At 41.1% G+C, this 20,613-nt stretch overlaps 1 protein-coding gene across 1 annotated transcript in view; it reads left to right on the forward strand.

The window, feature by feature from the left end:
- TRPC5 (transient receptor potential cation channel subfamily C member 5) overlaps nt 1-20,613 on the forward strand; it is a 66,765-nt gene that overhangs the window by 21,736 nt on the left and 24,416 nt on the right. Inside the window, exons 3-5 of the mRNA XM_005434438.3 lie at nt 11,819-12,155; nt 15,397-15,536; nt 19,552-19,874. Of these exons, the coding sequence (XP_005434495.1) occupies nt 11,819-12,155; nt 15,397-15,536; nt 19,552-19,874 (800 nt within the window). The remainder of the gene's footprint in view (nt 1-11,818; nt 12,156-15,396; nt 15,537-19,551; nt 19,875-20,613) is intronic.

Here is a 20,613-nt window from a genome sequence, read left to right on the forward strand (position 1 = left end):
AAAGTCATCTCTTAGGATCTTGCCAGTCACATAAAGTACAGTTGTATGTACAGTGTACCATTGGTGTATTAGAGGATCAGAGCATAGGCAGAATGCAAATATAATCTTTATGTCCTTTAAGTTTTTTTTACGTTGTCAAAATAATGTAAAGCAACCATCGTGTGGCAGTGAGCCAGGTCTAAAAGGGCAGATTTCTGCTTGTATATACCATTCTGCTGAGCCACAAGAATAGCAGTATACAATCAGCCTGTCACTGCTTCCCTGCTCTCCATCACAGGTCATTCACAACTTCAAAACGAAGTGAAACATCACAGTAGTGGGTTTTTAGTGCTTTGCATTTTTCTGGTACTGGTAGCAAATGGCTGTGCAGGTTTAGTTTATATGTCTGTAAGAAACACACACAATGCAGGGCGCTCAGAAAAAAATGTATTTTACCTCTGACCATATTGCTTAGCGCTTTCACTGAATTAGATCAAAGGAGCGCATAAAATTGCCTCTCAGAAACCTTAACCTTTGACTCTCTTACTCACTGTACTCATAATCAATGACAGGAAAGGAGAGAAGTAGAATTGCTTGCTTTTCTAATTTAAAAACTGTGCTCTATGCTGTTTTCTCTTCAGGACGAAGCTTCAAAAGTTTTAGTTCTTTTTTTCCAAGACATTTACATTGACAAGTACCTCCTGAGGTACAGTACTGGAGTGAATGAATAATCATTCCTGCCATGCCACATATTTTTCAGCTGTGTCTTGACTCTTGTCAACTGTGTGGCTGCAGTTAGAAGTACAGCATCATTCTCCAGGGAGTATGCATAAACTTGGCAAATTTCTAAGGGCACCTCAGTAAGTGTATAAAAAGAGCTTTAAAAAATATCAGAGATGCATGAAAAATGAAGTGTAAGGTCTTCAAAAATCAAAGCTCATCTACTGAACCTTGTTTACCTGTTTTGAAAGCCATTCAGGTATCTTGATGGATAGCCACAGAGCTTTCTTTGCTTGCAGGCAGTGCTCAGTTATTCTCCCATGGTTTTGTCTGGTTTCTTGCCATACTGCCTGGAGGTATAATGATACAGGGCTGAATATTTGTGTTGTGCTCTTTAAAGGCACAATAAAAAGCTAGCTTCTGGGTGAGCCTGCACACCTCAGAAGATTAATAAACAGGCTTTTACTTTCAGGTTTCTAGAATGAAATCATACCATGTCATGAAAAGATCTTTGTTAGGACTAGATGGGGGAAGCAGAGCTGCTCTTTGTAGAAGCTTTTTTCCTTTCTAGTGATGTGGAACATCCATATTAGATGGTGAGGATGGTGTGGTTACACTATGTCCAGATCTGTTCTACACCACACACATGAATGTAAGTTTAGGGATTTCAAAAGCGCTGAATGCCCAGATACCATCTTTCATTTTCCAACAGCATTCATTCATTCATTGTATACAGCAAAGTTACCATATGATGTGTTGAACAGTGACCTATGCTAAATGAGGCTGTTTTTTTCTCAGACTCAATCCCAGCAGGCAGGTGACCATGTTACAAAATCTTCCATGCATGTAGTACTGAGTTGTTATCAACAGTCTCAGCAGCAGGACTCTGGGGTGGCAGCTGGGGAGACTTATCTGCATTTGCACCCTTAAAACAGTCTTTCCAGCTGATCACTGGTGGGGCAGCAGGGTGAGTGGTGCGTATCTTGGAGCCCCTACTCTTATGACTTTGTGCAGTTGCCAGATCTAGTTGTTCAGTTCTGGAAATTAGCATGGAAATTTAACCGCTACAGCTGCATTGTGTTACAAAAGTTAGGACAAGCAGCATTGAAGTGTAACCTCTCCAAACTTGGAAGAAGAAGAAATATTCAGAGAACTGATGGTTCATTGGCTTGACAAAGTGGACTTGAATGTTTATTTGAGGAGACAGTATTATTTGGCATGTTATTCACGTAACACCAAAATGTTCTAACTTGATGTAGGTTAGCCACATATTGCAGCTGTCACAGAACAGAACTGCAGAAGACTAGCTTTTGACAGCAAAATCATCTCTGACTAATCTTGCCATGCACAAATTTGAAGAAACAACATAAGATCGGTATGTCAGTCAAGGACAAGGAATCTGTTTGTGTTAGTGTAATGTATAGCAGGCAGTAAATGCCTGGATCATTTGTTAGGTCATTTTTGGTGCCTCATGCCTCTGACTTGAATGATCTCTTGGACAAAGACTGGAAATATGTTGAAAGTTAAAGGGATTGTCACTGTTTTAAGAACATTCAAGAATGATTTAGTGAGTTTGTCAGTTCCCTTAACTTTATGTATCCCATCAGTCTTCTTGCCAGTAAGAAAAGAGGCTTGGGAAGCCAAAGTTGAAGTGCAGGACATGACTGATTGACTTTCTACAGACAACAGAAACCGGAAAGGTGAAGTGACACCTTTTATATTGTATAAGCCCAGTGTTCAGTCTTACCCCATCTGAAGGACTTGAATGCCTTTCGGAGTCAGCATTACGTCAATAGTGAAGAGTGTATCATGTTATTTCATACTTCACTTGGAATGATACCCTAAAGTAATAAACTCTGTGGAACAAACAGTGACTGCTATGGATTCTCCCTTTTGGATACAGAAGTGGTCATTGTTATTTACCTGATTTCTGTGAATTTCAGCTTTACTTCTGTGGCTTAGTGAAGTGTTAGGATATTCTACAGAGAAAAGAACTGAGGCTGCACTCCCCTTATACCTCTCATGTATACATCAGATCCATCATCATCCAGATGAGCCATTTAGATGTCTCATGACTGAGAACACAGTTACCTCATAGTTCTTCCACTCCAAGAAAAGTGAGGTGGATGGATGGATTAATCATAACCCCCATACTGAGATCTTGTGCAGAATGGCATTTAAAAGCTGTGACTGCAGTTTTTCTGTTCTTATTCTTTCTCTACAAACCCCAGCTGGCTGAGTAAACATCCTTCAGCAAAGCATATATCCTCCTCACCCTACACAGGTGATGTTACTCAGAAGCAGAGGTAGCCTTTAGGGAGAAGTGTTTATAGTATGTGTGTCTGTTCTTTCCTGGATATTGGAGTAAATTTACTCATTCAAGAAAAGGTAAGGTAGAAAGAAAAAAGAAACCAAAATTAAATAGATTCAGCATAGATATTTCTCAGGTCAGAAAGGAAGCAAATGAAAAATATTTTTAGAACTTTTTATTAACACTAACAGGGTAAAGTAGGTATGTATTCAAAAATATCTGTGAATTACTTTTAAAATGCTCATATTTGCTTTACTTATCACTTATTTAATGTAAATGTTAGAAATCCACTAGGGAGAATAAACCCAGCCTTTCACTTAAAAGTCAATACCTTCTCCACTTAAGCTAAAGTCTGTGAGAGCTCCTCTTATTCATTTGCAAGATCTGTAACTCTTGAAGTGCTGCCTGCAAGAGGACTTGGGAAACTCTGCAAGATTTGTCTCTAAACAGTTTTTAGCCTGAGTGTTTTTTCAGTGCTTCTGTAGGGTGTGTCCAATAACCCCTGGTCAGCTCTTGGAAACAGTTAGTGTGTTGTTAATCAGCTGACTTTCTCAGGTATGTTGGTCATACTCAGCACTTGCTTGTACTGCAGCACTCTGCCTTTGGAAACCCAGTCTTATACCTACTTAATCTTTGTAACTGAACTGTATCCTGGAGTGTCTGCTGAAATACATCCCACAGGAATTTTTGTATCAACTGTAGTCTGCTGTCTGCTAAAATAAATGCTGAAAAGTTTTGCTTATGTCTGGACTCTTGCTCAGGGCCTGACCCAGGCGAACTGTGCTCTGGTGGGGTGTTTGCTCGCAGAGGATGGCCTCCAGAAGCACCGTTCAGCAGCTTGCCTTTATTCAGTGCAGAATTTATGCCAGCACTTAAATCCTGCTGACACAGGCCATAAATACAAACCTATAGCCAAACACATGTTTAAGCCCTCTGAGTAGGATTTAATTTCAAGCTTAAATACTTTCTTAATTGCTTCCTTCATGGGTAGGTACCCAGGATTTGCAAGCCCTCTACCTTTGCCCTAGAATATGTGGGACCTCTTTTATTTAAATATTTAAGCCAATCCAGCATGAATTTGTGAAAACTATGAATTTTGATGGAATTGTAGCATGCTTTTAGGCATTACTCAGGCTTTCCTTTTGCTAGCGTTCATATCACTGGTGAATTTCCAATTGCTACTGCTGACGCTGAGTTCATGTCTGCTACTATCAAGGGATGTCTTACGGATAGGAGACCTTTAGTTAAGACTCATATGCCATCATCACTTAAAATATTTTAAGAACAGATAAGACAAAATTCTGTGTGATTTGAAGCCATATATTCATCTGTAGAGGATCAGGAGTTTGTTTTATTCACCAGCAGAGGGACTGAGCGATTTGGATAGCACCTGGTTTCCTCGAAGGACTTTTCCAGCTCAGCTAGTGATCTTTTTGAATCAGGAATGACCGCAGTTGGGTTTTGCATCAGTGCTTCGCTGTTCGTAGTAATCGGCACGTGAGTAGCAGCTGTGGTTTTGATAGGATATTCATCCTGTATTTTCCTGAGAAAAAACTATTATCTTTTGGGAGTGCCTGATGAGGGATGTTGAGTTGTAAGTCCTTTCTCACTGAGTTATGCGGCCTTCCAGAAGGCCTTATTTCTTCCTTTTTTTCCTGTTGCAGAAAGTACTTAATTAACAGGATGAACAACCATTAGGTGTTTACCCTCTGCAGCTCACACTTCAGCAGCAGAATGTAAATAACTTCGCAGTCATTAACAAGGTTGAACTTTAAAAAGAAGTATGCTACAAAAGAGGATTTTCTTATTCATCTCACTGTTTGCAACACTGCAAACTTGAGGAGGCTGGTATTCTTATGTAGCATATCTGGTCTCGTAGGGCTTACTGGCTCTCCGCAGCAGACATCAAATTAGGCCACAGATAGTTTCTCTCTTCAGTCATAGGCTCATTTAGAAATGTAGCTCTTTGAGTATTGCCCACTGGAATTTCCTTTAAGAGCAATCAAACCGATACAACAACCGCATTTCCGTTCCTCCTCAGAAGATCCTGTCCTTGGTACCAAATGGAGGGAGAGTGGTTTGTCTGTGTCACTGGGAGTGTGTTGGGCTACTTGGTTCTTAGCAGGAGCATCTGCAGGAAGAAAATGGATTTTAAAAGTTCATTTCTTTGCGTGCCATTTCATGTTCCTGAAGCCAAAGTTAAGAGAAAAGAGGATCACTTCATTGCAGAGTGTGACCCATGTGCCTGTTGACGTTGTGCCAAGTGTTAAAGTATGTTTGGACCATTGGACGGTGTATATTAAGCTTTGTGAGTTAAGACATTAAGATTTGGCATTGATTGATAAACGCTAGCCTGTGGTAGGACTGACACTGTAGGAGTTTCCTGCATCTTCATAGAAGGAAAGAAATTCTAGCCAATTCATTCTGAAAATTCAAGTGTGGGAGACTGCTCTCCCCAGTCCATCTGCAGTTGTGTTGATGTGGGGGGGTGGGTACTTCTGTGCCTGGGTAGGTCACCCCTGCTATCGCTCCTGGATGAAGAGGGGAGTAGACCTGCTGCTCCCAGTCCTGCCTGGCCACACTGTACTTGCCAGAACTGGGGGGAGACGTGTGTCTTCAGAGATATCTCCCTTCAGCCTGCCAGAGAGAGGGTGCAAAGCAGTACCTCCACAGGATGGGACCGGGCTTTCTTCTGAGTGGAGAATGGCATTTATCCTTTTTGTGATAGAATTGGATTCATGGGAAATCTACATTCTTTACAGATGTAGCTGAAATATATACTTACGCTACTATATCAGACACTGCAGTTGTCCGATTGTCACACAGACTGCAAAATCTAGCTCGGGTCACGTGAAAATCTTCCTTCCCAAAGCCAAAATATCTTTAATTGTAGAGGGCAGCAGTATATAATAATACCCCCAAACACAGTAGCCTTGCAGGTATTCAGCTGCGATGTTTTAGATGCAGTGGGGTACAGTGCTGCTGGTGAGATCTAACCTATTGAAATGAGTGTCAGGCTGGGGAACTAAAGTTAATTTCATGGCTCCCGTGCCACGTTTGGCTCTCAGTGGTAACCTCCTTGGGAGCTGATGTAGCTGACTGATAGAAGAACTCAGTCCTGCTTATTAACACAGGGCTCTGCAGTTACAAATTAGTGTTTATTCATCTATGAAGAGCGTTCACTATCACTATCCACAGCAAGAGTACAGAAAAGAACTCCAACAAACTCCAAACAGAAGAGCCTGTTGGCAGCCATCACAATAATCAGAATAAATGCCGAGAGATACTGTGCTCAGCCCCTGTGATGTCTATCAGGGAGCTATTTCAGTTGCTCCCTGAGGCATTCACATCTCAGCCCATCTGTGTCTGATCCTAAATTACTTATGACTGTGAGAGATAAGGGATTTCCCCATAGATAAGGGGAGGTGGGGTGGAACATAATTTCTGTGTTTGATATTTATATTAATGGCACAGCATGCAGAAAGCATTTAATTCCTGAGAAGTAGAATTTAAGTGACATAAAAGTATCAGTAAAGATTAGATATTAAGAAAAAGACACTCCATCCAGCAGCTGCTTTTTTCCCTTAAAAATTTTCCCCTTGGTAGAGGAGCAGGTGACAATGAGTATGATGAACACTGAAAATGAAATTCTCTAATAGCACAATCCAGCTGCAAGCCAAATGTTACACAAAGACCCTGGCAAGACTGAAAGAAGAAAGAAAGAACATAAAAGACTTTGTATTGCAGTAGTCTCTACCCTCAGAGTGCTTCCCAACCATGACTGAAGTTGCTAATCTCACTTCTTGGAAAGGCAAAGATGCAAAGATACTTATCCCCATTTTCAGAAGCCAAGAGACTGAGCATCTTGTCTACTGGTAGGTAACACAGTGGCATTATCCTCACCAGAAGGTACTCTGAGTTGCATCTTATCTCCTAGTCATTATGTGAACTGTATCCTCAGCTAGGGACAGGTTCTGCTCAACAGGTGATGGAGAAGGAGCTTGCTCTTTGGATTACCTCCCCCAGAAACGCATCTACAAGCTTTGCATACAGGAAGGGGCAATCCTGGACAATGTTATGCTAGCACTACCACAGGCTTCATAGCACTGAATGTTTAGTTCAAGCATTAGCTGAATTGAGTATAAATGACACTTTTTGGAAGCATTTCTTCTCATTAATGCAGCTGTCAGAACATTCTCCATTATGTCTGTGGGATGATGTCTTGTGCTGTCAATTGTAATAGAGATTGGAGGCTCCTATAGTGTCGCAGTCCTCAAAAAAAAGCTCAATACTATGCTTGTTATGTATTGGAGAAATACATTGTTTGCAAGTCATATGCTCATCTTAACCACATAGAGAGCTTCTGGTACCGTATGTCTGCCTCTGATTCTAGATCATCTACAAAAGTGGGACAATACGCAGTTTTTTAAATTATCGCAATCTGTCCTTTTTATTGTGCAGAAACTTTTAACTGATCCAAATCCTGTCACATACAGTGTGTTCATATGACATGGTAAAAGATTATGATATATACATGCGCTATTTCTGTCCATGGCAAATGAAAGGCTTTGCAAAAGGTGAAAAAAACATAGTTGAGACTCTACTGTCCTTTGGGACCCTACTGTCATGGTTTCAGCTGGGATAGAGTTAATTTTCTTCTCAGTAGTTGGTGCCGTGCTGTGTTTTGGATTCGGTGTGAGAATAATGTCGATAGCACACGGATGTTTTTAGTTGTTGTTAGGTAATTTTATACCAAGTCAAGGGCTTTTCAGTTTCTCAGACCCCGCCAGCCAGAAGGCTGGAGGGGCACAAGAAATTGGGAAGGGGACACGGCCAGGGACAGCTGGCCCGACGTAGCCAAAGGGATATTCCATACTATGGGATGTCATGTTGAGTGTGTAAACTGGGGGAGCTGGCCAGGGCCGGGCGATCGCTGCTCAGGGACTGGCTAGGCATCGGTCAGCAGGTGGTGAGCAATTGTATCGTGCATCACTTGTTTGTTTTTTTCCTTTTGGATTTTATTCCTCTCTCTCCCTCTCATTCCTTTTTATTACAGTTGTTATCGTATTTTACTTCAATTATTAAATGGTTCTTCTTAACTCACGAGTTTTACCTTTTCTCAGTTCTCCTCCCCATCCCACTGGGGGGAAGGGGAGTGAGCGTGCAGCTGCCTGGTACGTGATTGCCAGGTGGGGTTAAATCGCAACATCTACCTGGGTGGAAATTGAGCTTGTGCTCAGGAAGGGCCTTGGCATAAGCAGTGTTGGAGAAGCCGACTTGCTTTTCCAGATCTCAGTTCTGTCTATTTGCAAAGTAGAAATAAGATCATTTCCTTAACCTTCTGAAGAAATTTGAAATTATGGATGATAACAAAAGTGCCACGGTATTATTACAGTTTCAGGCTACTTTGCACCTAAAAGGGCTGAGCTTTTTCATGTTTTTTGTGTTTTATGTGCATTGATTTAGCAGTATGTATCCTAGACAATCTTCAATGAGTTGAGCATTCAATGGCTTAGTCTCATCAATTAATTTGATGGTTTAGTTTAGGTAACAACACCTAGAAGCAAAGCTGAGGCCAGCATTCACAGGACTACTTAGGGAAATAGCTGATTTCTGATTCTTTCAAGTTAACACAAAGTTACTGAAAAGCAATTGGTTCTTTAGGCAGCACATCAAGGGCTTATTAGTTGACTTCTTCAGTATAATTCAAAATTGCAGTGTTTCGGCACACTGGAAATCTTGTTTTTCAGCCAGCTGTAGTCCTTGCACTACTTGAGATCTAAACTGCAGTATTTACTGATTTTAAATCTGTGATTAGTAAGTTGGACTACTACAAGTCAGTAAAAGCCTACATTCTAAAGCGCTTAGCCTTACCTTTAACAAAGACAGCATTTGATGTTTGTGACATTAGGGAGTTTCTTTCTGTGGTATGCTTAAATTTCCCTTAGGCCATTTTCAGTGAGGTTGGGATGGGCTTGATTGGAAAATTTAATGGCTTTTTCCCATTTCCATTCCCTTTTGCCAAGCTTGTCTTTAAAGTTGCTCTTTCATGATGTGTGAATTTCTCTCCATTTGAAGAACTAACATCAGATACAACACAGAAAGCAGATTTTAGAAATGAGCTATTAGGCAGAGAAGAGGCACTTTTAAGATGCTTGCAAGTTGCACAGCAACCAGCGGAACATACAGTCATTTGATTTCTCAAATGACTCTGACTTTGACTCAAGGGGAAAATGGTTTTATTCTCCCCGTAGAGGTTTCTATCATGTATGATAAAGAGAAAATGTGTTTATATATTTTCCCCCTTAAAAAAAAAAAAGTTGCACCTCATCTCAGAGAAAAAGCAGCATCTATTACCATGTAAATTACCACAGAACACATCTAGTCACAGCTCCCGTTTGTGATCTTAAGTGAGAAAATATAGAGGGTAACCTTCTGTTTCTTCTAGCTTTCAGACATAACATGCTGACCCTTCTGAAATCATAGATTAAAACCCAACCAACCAAAGGACAATCGAGGCTTGATGTTTCTTCAGTTTCTGTAGAATTTTTTCTTTCATCACTGTCCCCAGACATAATTTTACAATAACGTTTTCTGATCATTACAGGCAACAGGTCTTTCCTTTTTCTGGAGATAATCACTGTATCAACTACTGTCCAGTTTCTGCTGCATGCATGTGTAGGTTGATTCCAAATCACATGTGTTTCTGATCTTCTTTTCAGATGCCCTCTGGAGCACAGCGTCACTTGTATGCTAGATGCAGTAGTCGTGTTTATTATAGTAATAACACATAAACATCCAGGTTTGTAAATGCCAGATATCTCCTCTTCGACATCCTATTTTCTATACCAGTTTTGTTCAGTCCATATATTTGAACTACCCAATTCAAAAAATGGTCTGATTCTGATATTAACAGCTTGTTATAGCATATAAAATATCACAATATCTAAAAATACCTACAGAAATTGCTTCATCAGTCTGAGCAACTAATTTCTCTTTTTGCTTGACCTTGATTTAGTAATTTTGAACAGGGCAGCGATAGAGCTCTGCTTGCGTAGAGCGCTCTGAGAACTGCACATAAAAAGTCCTCCCAATACTGGGCAGTTTTGGCAGGGAACAAATATTTAAAGTTATGGGGGTGTGCTAAAGCTGTTATTAATAAATTGTCTCTTTCACACCTAATCTGATCTCCTGGTGACTAAGACCTGCAGGAAGTCCTAGGTATCTTTAGATGTGATGAGGAGAGCCTTGTAACAGTCTCATAAATGCACATGTGAGGGCTGATTTAGTATTAGCTTAGGCCACGTCTACACTGAGTGCAGTTGTCTGCATAGGGGCTTCTGCCAGGGTTGAAAAATCATACCAATTTGGGGTGGCAAAACAGAAGCTGGTCCCTTTGCTATCATGGTGTAGTCTTTCCAAGAGCTGGTTTAAATTACAGTGGTGAAAGAGTGCTTTGCCTGATCACATCTTCCCTAAGGGGGAGGAAGACTGTGGTCGCACTACATCCCTCCCAGAGATCCCTTTTAAATATAGATGAGCCCGGTGTAATAAACAGTAGTCATCTTCAAGTTACTCACCACTTTGAGTCACCTTTATAAGAGGTCTCTTCTTGATAAATGCTGCTAGTACTACTGTGTCCATTGGAAGTGTGATTCTTTCTGATATGCTCTGTCCTATCATAGACCTAGTTATATTGCTACGGGAGTATGTTTATCAGCAACGGTATCCATGCTAAGACAGTTTTTCTGGTTTAATTACAGAGAACTAAGTGTAATAAGCATCCTCAGAACAGTGGTTGAGATTTTCTTTTGAACTTACAGAGCCCAGTGAGAAATCTGAATTTAGTAGAAGTACAACTTCATTAAGATGGATAACAAATCAAATACATAAAGAAAAACACAGTTGTCTTGGTCTTGCAGATATCTCTAATTAGCTATGGGTCTGAAAAGTTTTGAAAACCATGGGGCTGAAATAGCATGGCCTGAGTTTGGAATTCCAAAGGCTGTTAGGTATTAGAACAGTCTGAAGTATTTGCAACCTGAGCATGTCTGGTGTGGAGTCACTGAGGTGCAATAGATCACCAACATAATGCTTTTTTTTACAGAGTGTAAATAAACTTTCAAGTGTCACTTTTGGTACTATGATCAAAGATTTCGCCTCTGCTTAATCTCTTATATTTTCCAACTGCTTTCTTCCTTAATAGTGAGGCATGTTTACAAATGTGCTGTCCTGCTTCCCAACAGATGTCACCTGGCTGAACTTTACATTACTGCGTGCTGTCTCATGCCCAGCCCAGCCCACACGCACATATGCTGGCCTCCTTGCACAAAACCACGTGCAGCACCCCACACACTTCTAGAGACATTCTCTCTCCCTTTCCCTCTCTCTCACACACTCTCTCTCAGAGCTTTACACCTTTTCCCTCCTGTCTCATCTTCCAGTCACTTCTTAAAGATGCTGACAGTGATTTGTTTGAGGTGGTTGAAACCTGAAACGTTCTGAAAAGAAACATGCCGAAAGAGAAACACATGGGAAGAGAAAAAGCTTGTAGTAATTTTCGTTGTATCACTTTTGCACAAGGCTTCATGTGTGGTGAGTGACTGATCTACATAAGGGTGCTTCAGATAAATAAATCCTCACTGAAGATATCTTAAATCCTATGTAGAAAAATAAGAGTGAAATATTCCTCCTTTCTTCCCTCCGTCTTCAAAATGTGAGGGTCCATGTGGACTCTTAACACATATGTGAGGGGGAGTGCACATGAAGTACCAGTCAGTAATAATCTTTTTTTTTTTCCCTCCTCAGTTTGTTGCTCAGCCAAACTGCCAGCAGCTACTAGCAACACTTTGGTATGACGGTTTTCCAGGATGGAGGCGGAAACACTGGGCAGTAAAACTCTTGACCTGTGTCACCATCGGACTGCTATTTCCTGTGCTATCCGTGGCATATCTGATTGCACCGAAGAGCAGGCTGGGACTGTTCATTAAAAAGCCATTTATAAAGTTTATCTGCCACACCGGCTCTTACCTAACCTTCCTCTTCATGCTCCTGCTGGCGTCACAGCACATCGTCAGGACTGACCTTCACATGCAGGGACCACCTCCCACCATCGTGGAGTGGATGATCCTGCCCTGGGTTCTAGGTAAATCGAAAACACAAAAATGCCTGAGCCACAGTCACCTGACTCGCACCCATGGCAACTGTGTGGAGACTCAGTCCTGATCTCAGCATCAGCAGCATGTAAAGAGATTTGGCAGCCAGCTTCAGTAACTGCACGAAACAGCTGGGCTCCTTCTGGAACAACAGATCTGTTGGCCTAGGGTTCTTCTGCTGTTCACATTGCCATCTGACATGCCTTTAGACATGACCCTGAGTAAACCGCAGCAGGCACAGCTCTCTCCCTGCTTCCCCCATGCAAGGAACGGGTTAGGAATTAGCTTCTGGGTCACGCTAGTAACAAATAGTGTCACTTCTCCTGCTGGCTTAGTTCTGCTGGCTGGTACGTGGCAGAAGGCAGCACTGAGAGCCTGTCTCTGCTTTTGCCTTCACACTGATCTGCTCCCAGAGCCAGCAGGCAGGTACCAAACCTGTATATTCCTGGCTCCCAGACTCCCAAATAGCCTACAGGAAGGCAAGAAAGAGAAGATAAGTCTTACCCTGCCATATGCCCCTGTTCTGATAAACACTGACCAAACCAGTATCGAGCAATCTTATATAAGCAGCAGGAGAAGAGAGTATTTATCATCAGAAGCTTAAACATGAGGCTCTTGTTCCCGTCTGGCTTGGGCAACCACAACTGTGAAGAAAAGGAGGTGTCCGTGTTCCTGAGGGCAGGGTGTATCGGTGAGCTGGTAAGATGGGATGGGAGAAAGCGGGTAGAGCCGCTGAGGGAGAAGAGCAGAGAAGCATAGCTGGATTTAGTTTTGTTGGCAGAGGAGTATTTACCCTTTCAAACGGCTCCAACACAACAGCAAGTGAAAACGTGGGGACTCCATTAGAAACACGATCTCTCCTCTAATTAAGCTGCCACCTCCCTTGCTGTGCCATTAACATGTAGCACTGCTGTGAGCGGTGGTTTCCACACCTTTATAGCTCCTGTCCACCTCTCTCCGCACAGCCCAGGGCAGTTCAGTGCAAAACCCAGGAGGTCAGGTAACAGTGAATGCGACTGTCCAGTACACATCAGTGGCCTGGAAAGCCACGCTGATGCTTTCTGAGGACACCTCTCACAAACTTCCATCTCTGGAGCTCTCCATACAGCTCCCCAACCCTCCTCATGGGTCCACCTCCACTTTCCTGTGTCTGCTGGCTCTTCTCTCCTCGTAACACTGGGCGCCAGCTCCTCGTTTCTGTGGTGGCTCTGGGATCAGGCTGGTTCTGTGCTAAGCAAAACTAGCTGTTCCCTGTGCCAAACCTAAAACTGCTGATGGAAAACAAGGAAAGAAAGTAAGAGTTGCATACATGTTCACAAACCACTTTTGATCATGACCCAGGGCACTTTGCTCCTTGTGTAGCTCTACCACAACTTACAAATGGTAACTGAACCCTCATTTTCTTATTGAACTGATTTATGGCATTGAATTGCATATGTTGGTAGAAGCTTCAGAATAAGCTGAGAAGGTTAAATGTCTTTTCTGAGCTTAGGTGATCTCTTCACTTTATCCTTAACTTCATGGTTAAAATTGAGGGAAATGGTAGGCAAATCAGCAAAATTGATTTGCAGATGAAAGAAGAATAATCCATTAAAAAAACCCTTTCAAAATCACCTCTTACAGCTGTCTGCTCTTCTTTTTGAGTTCCTTTGTTTCAGATAAATAGGAATATTGTGGGACTGTTTATTAAATGGAGAAATTAGAACAGTTTCATGAGATTAAAGGTTATTATTTAAGAAATATTTTCCACTATAAAAGGAGAGAGAGAACAGGCACACACAGCATTGCTGTAACTATAGTAACCAGCAATGATAACTCACTATAAATACAGCGTACGAGTTCTTCAGCAGGCTCCTCTCCATTGATTTATTTTATTTTATTTTTTTGTGTGCATGCAAAGATTTGGAGACAGCTGTAATAAAATTACCTTTTTGGCCTTGACATAGTGCTTGCCTGACCATTGACCTGCTGCTGGCAGCTGAAGGGCTAAGATTGATATTTGGATGTTTGCAGCAGTTCATTTCAAACATTATCTGCTCTTCAGATTGAACTTTCACATCCTACGACTTGAGTTGCAAGTGGCATTTCAGTGACCACTGCAGTGTCCTGTGGTTAGGGATGGCTAGCCATTTGGGTAACTGTGTTGGTAGTGCACCTGGAGGGGTATTTTGTTGGGGTTTTCTCTTTTCACACATTTCAGGTCTTCATTAAAGGATAATGTTGTAAACTGGGTAATTCAAACTATGTGGGGGCTCAGAAGCATGTAGGTGACGAAGGAGCCCAGCTGCCACTTTTTAATGGGACTTAGCCTCTCAAAAATGCTTCAGCAATTGTACAGTAAAGGACATATAAGTTACTTAAAATTAGAGTTGTATGCCAGGTGAGTTTTGCAGTCTGGTAATGAACTTCAGAAGCTGCCCCTCACCTCTCTGGCTGCAAGGAGGTATAGTGAAGTTTAGCAAGTGCCAAAAATTATTACCAGAAGGCATTTCAGAGTTGAGATGATGGGCTCTGGCCGTAGCCTCAGGAACAAATATTCACCTCACAAAACCCATAGCCGTATTTGATGGTAGGTGAGTCATTGCAGAGATGCGATGCCAGGCCGCAGTGCCCTTTTTCGTGCTGAGTCTTACCTTTTTTTCACAGATAGTCCCTATGGGCTTTTTGTGCAGTAAGATGCATAAATACAGTGACTGAGCATGGAGAATGAATTAACTTCTTCCTTCTTTGGCGTGATATTTCCAGGTCAGGGAGGAAATGTGCTGGCATGCAGAAGCTGGTACTGGTGTTGCATGTTCTGCAGAGAAAGTCAGGAAAAATCAGTATTTTCCAACTGAGCAATTAATTACTTCTAGTTTCTATGAGAGCAGAAAATCTATTCGAAACTATACCAAATACAGTTGCTTAAATAATTAATTCATGTATAACAAATTTCATCTGAGCCAGTCCACTCATACTAGTAATAATTAACATATGTTTCAAGCAGTCTCCTTGTGTGTGTATCTGAAGCCCTGGATAGGAAACCAAGGTCTTTTTCATCTCTCTCTAGACTATATTCCCCACAGAATTGTAAAATTTCTCATAATCAGCAGTATTATACTTGTAGAAGACAGGAGGGATGAGACTTTTTTCTAAACTGTTAATTTAAAAATGTCTTTTATTACATCAGATATACACAGTGCTTTAATGGCAAGTTATACTTCATCATGACAACAAACTCTCTTTCCACAGGTTTTATCTGGGGAGAAATCAAGGAAATGTGGGATGGTGGATTCAATGAGTATGTACATGACTGGTGGAATCTGATGGATTTTGCAATGAACTCCCTCTATCTTGCAACCATCTCCCTTAAAATTGTTGCCTACGTCAAGGTACAGTAACTTGGGAGTGAGAATTTGTAACTTGCTTGTGAGAACTGTAGTACGCAGGGTAGAAATTGTCAAAATCAAAATAACAGATGGAAAAGAGTAGCTGCTTTTTAAGCAGTCCAGGTTTTAATATCACCTGGAAAGCTTATTAATTTGTTTGGAGGATGATCATCCTTCTGATCCTGACTCTTTAATGAAGTAGATTGTTTGGGCACTGGGTAGAAGTTTCCTCACTTGTCCATTTTGTAGCTACTCAGTGGCTAAAGATACATTTTGTTTTCCACACTGACACTGGACCTCTTTCAACAATGCTAGACATAGTGAAAACACAATTTTAAAATGAAATTGTAAAGAAAAAACAAGAATAGGTTATCTGAAAACATCTACAGCCAAGATCTATGGTCTGTAGTCCTACAGATATGCAGATTACTAATCAGAAGTTTGTGAAAAACCTAAGAAAAGCAAGCCTGCTGGAGGAGGCTTCCATCTGATACAAAGGAGTCAATGTATTCTTTTTAATACATAGTTTTAAACCACAGGGAAGGAAATGACAAAGGAGTATAAAGGAGCATGCTGGAGCTTTAACACCGTGTAGGTTCTTCACTGTCATGTTCCATTTGTGGCGAGAATGAACATCAGAGCTCATCCTCAAAAGCACCTTCCACATTTATAGACTTCCGATGCTCCAAGTCAGCTTATGCATATGTTTTGAAGCCAGAGGATAGCCTGAAGCACTTTCCTTCTGTCTCTTTTTCAAAGACTCAGACAAGACACAAGTGGCCTCCTGCAAACCTCCTTATGCAATGGCTCTCTGACTTCACTTGGAGCCGTGTGCTTGGCCTGATTCTTTTCTTGGTATGAATCAGCAGTAGCTTCACTGCAGTTAGTGTAATTACACAAGTGTAAATCAAGTAACTGGAGTCTGCTCCTCGGCCGCTTACGCGCTTTCTAGTTTTGCTGTGCTACTGTCTTGGTCTTGCCCTGCTAAAAGAGTACTAGTTCTTTTAACCCAGCCTCTAATAACCAGGACAAGTGCTTCCCCAAAGCAACCTGGTTTTGTCCTGCCCAAGCATGTATGCAGGCAGAGAGGAAAAGAGGAGAAAATTTCACAAAGCTCATTGACTCCAAAATGGCAAGGCTTTTATAAATAACTCCTTAGCAAGCAGTCCTGCTATGGGGCCTTTTTAAAATCCAGAAGGCTGCATAGTGGTGACTTAGTTTTTCAAACGGAAAAGCTTTGAGATAGTTGCTGCTCCCTGAAGAGGTAGCTCTGTAACAGCATCAAAGCAGGAAAAGATTACATCTTTTTTCTCCCAGCATTCAGAACCAGTGAATTCAGAAACCAGAAGCAATTCATTACAGACTTGAAAGGTTGGTCTTTAAATGAGAGCAATACAGAAAAAGGCTGGAACTTGTAAGATTCATGAACAACTCTTAAAATGTTAACAATCTCGCTCTTTCTCTTTCTCACACACAAATGACTAGAAGAGCTGTGCATCCACAGAAATTTACTGTCACATACTGGGCTTTAAACTCAGCCAAACCACGCATATGAAGGAAGTACAGCTTTGTTTATATACTCTGTAAGAACTACAGAAATGTACAGGCTAACTACAAAGACCTATATGCCAGCACACGAAAGAATGCTTACAGGAATATGTCTCTTTGAGTACAGATCAGACAGACTTGGATTAAACGTGGCTGATCTAAGGTCTGCTCCTGACGGGGACCAATGTCAGACAATTCTGAAAGGTGCATAAAATCTTATATAGGAGTAGTTCTGAATCAGCATGCTCACAGAAGTTCCCTTCTGACCTGTGTCACTCAGAGGTTGCAGTGTGCTCTGAAACTTGAGGATTTGTAATGTTGATAATGGCTTCAAAACCTTTTGCAACATGACTTGTAAAGGTTTTTTTTTTTATTTATAGAACAGCCTCGAGCTGGAATAGGCTGGGATATATGCCAATATACCATATTCTAACACTTCTTAGAACTTCAAAGGATTACATGGACATTTAGCTTTCTGCCAAATATCAAAAAAATAAATTGCATACTGACACTAATGTTTTCCATCCTTGTTTTTACGTGGAGGCTTTTTTTTTTCTTGATTTGACTGGTTCTAAGACCTGGCCCTAATATTGTCCAATACCAGTGAAATCTTCAGGGTAATTGTAGGGTAAAAATACTTTCTTAATCAGTTTTAATTTGCTGCATTGAATTACCACATAATGAGGAAGGCTAAATGTGACTGCCTGCGATAACTTAGTTGTACTGTTCTGTATACATCTCTGCTGTGTTTCATCTTCTGATGCCTAACCCAAACAACTCCAACCTTCCCCGATACCCAGCTTCATCAGATACCTCTGAACTCTTCTGTTTCTCTATTGCCTATGATGCTAGGCTGCTCCACAGACACTAGTTTTCCAAGCAAGGACATACCATCCATTTATAAAGGGCCAAAATATGCCCCTAACAAGTTGTTTTACAAGTAGATGTGAGATGAAGACTTTTTCATGTACGTTCACATGCGGTCTGTGCTAAACCCTAGCAGAACACCCCTGGGCTGCTGTGTCCAGTCAGCGTGCAGATGTGAATTGCGAGCAACCGTGAGGCTTTCTGATCGCAACCGTCCGCCCCCACTGCTGGATACTGGCAAAAAGTTAACGTCTGCTTGTTTGTAAACATTTTAAGACCTATCTTCAAATCAAGTTAACAGGCTCTGGCCATGATGTTCATGTAATAAAGAACAGTTTGGAAATGTCAGAAGCAATCAGAGGTCATGCTGAAATGCCTTTGTATCATGTCTCAACTCCTTCATACAGAGGAACAGTTTGAAATATCAACTTGCTTTTAGCTGTGTCCTTGAAAAAATTGTGAGCTCGTGTATTGGGCCTTCAGATTTAAATAGAAAGTCCCTGCAAACTCATCCGTCAGTATGATACTGATACTGTTTCCTTTTAAAAGGTATAAAAATTATTTTAGGAGTTCTAAACACGCTGGCTACGCTATTAGCTGTATTATTCTAAGTACATTTTTGCCTTTTTATACACGTTAAATGAGCAGAGACAAATGTTAAAAGGACAATTATTCCTTGATGTTAAAATGTCTTTGGCTCCGTTGTACTGTGCCTGTGTAGTTAAGCCAGAGTAGTTACATTTATGCGACCAGCTCTTTTGTGCTACCTATTTGCATCTGGCTGCATGTTGCTCAGAAAATGTTTCTGCTTTTACAGTTACATTGTGAACCAAGTTAAGGTTATAATTGATGCACTCAAATGTATCCAGTGTTTCAGCTGTGATTATGACCTCTGCTTTAGCAACTCTCCTAAAATTGCCGTGACAAATTAGCTAATAAGAAAATTAATATGAAGAAAGCATTTTGGTTCTGGGCTGTTGACACTTTGAGATTACTAGGGAAAGAAAGCATCCACTTCTTATGCTTAATAGTTCATTGCTTTCCTTCTTCCCTCCCTCACATTCTTCCTGGAATGTGCAGTGTTTTGAATGCGCAGTTGATATTTAGGAGGAATAAGAAAAAAAGAAGTAATCGGAAATTTCCAACCTGAACCTGCTTAAAAGGGTTCGTTCAGGCAGTCTGAGCCCCTTTAAATATTGAAAGAGAAGGAGATTGTGAAGCCACGGACCTGAAGAACCCACCGACAGTGAACTCAAAAATCAAAAGGCCTGTTTTCTAAATATAGGCTAAGAAGAGCCAAAATATCAGAAGCCTCTAAAGAAAAGCTAGTCCCACAGCTATCCATATCGGGGGTCATGATTTAGTAGGGAGAGTTCATGAGAAGGCATTATTAAACCTGAGTCTCTACCCTGATCAAGTCAGCTTAAATCCTGAATCCCGAATGTTAGTCTGACAGTAGCTGAGATTTAGAAGTACTTCTTGTGTCGCCAGCACCTGGTTAGTATTTACATGTGAAGCATTAGTATTAGTAGGTGTGACTTTTTGAGTAATCTCAGAGTAATTACAACATAATTTACTTTTATACCCTTGTCATTTCTTTCAGTACAACGGTTCTCGTCCGAGGGAGGAATGGGAAATGTGGCACCCGACTCTCATTGCAGAAGCCCTCTTTGCAATATCCAACATTTTAAGTTCCCTGCGTCTCATATCCCTGTTTACAGCAAATTCACACCTGGGACCCTTGCAGATTTCTCTGGGACGCATGCTGCTAGACATCCTTAAATTCCTTTTTATCTACTGTCTGGTGCTTCTGGCTTTTGCCAATGGACTGAACCAGCTTTATTTTTATTATGAGACCAGTGCCTCGGAGGAACCCAACAACTGCAAGGGGATCCGATGTGAGAAACAGAACAATGCCTTCTCCACGTAAGACATCCTTTCCTTTCTGTTTTTAAGGTTGACTTCCACTGTCCCCTGTCTTACCTGCCTTTGCAAGTTTTCTGTCACTGCACTGAAAGCGCCTTTATTTATTCATTTGCAAATATCAGGTGAGCTCGTTGACTATGCAGGAAATGTGTGAGTTAACTGGGGCAGACATTCTGCTGAGCTTTGCTGTCAGAAAGACTTTTAGTTAGGTCTGGCAGCGGGAGACAATTGTTTTAGTTCTGGACCAAGGAGGCTCCCTACATGATCCTGCAACTTAAATTTTATTATGGCTACATGCAATTACAGTACATTTGAGAAAGCAAATATCCTTTTGCCGTAATTGTTTTGTCTGATTCTGGAGAGAGGAGGGGAAGCCAAACAAAATGTAGGAAACTGGATAAACCTATGAAAAAAAGGTATTAATAAATAATGTGATACAGCAACAACAACAATCTCATGTAGGACATTTTTATGCATACATGATGTTGCAGACTTCTCTGATTTTTTTTCATCCGGGTGAAGCTAAAATCCCAGCAAAACACTTTTTGGTGGAAATGCTGTTACTTTACTGAGATGTTGGCATGGCAATTGCTGTGATGACAGCTGGCAGGGCTGAAAGAGATAGCACATGCTGAAAAATAACATGAATTGTCTTTCTGATGTATTTGTTTTAATTACTAATAGTGGAAATAATTATAATAATCAGCCCCCCCCGATTGTTCTTGCTGCTTGCACAGTA

This window comes from Falco cherrug, chromosome 15 (assembly GCF_023634085.1).
Source record: "Falco cherrug isolate bFalChe1 chromosome 15, bFalChe1.pri, whole genome shotgun sequence".
Lineage (NCBI taxonomy): Eukaryota > Metazoa > Chordata > Aves > Falconiformes > Falconidae > Falco > Falco cherrug.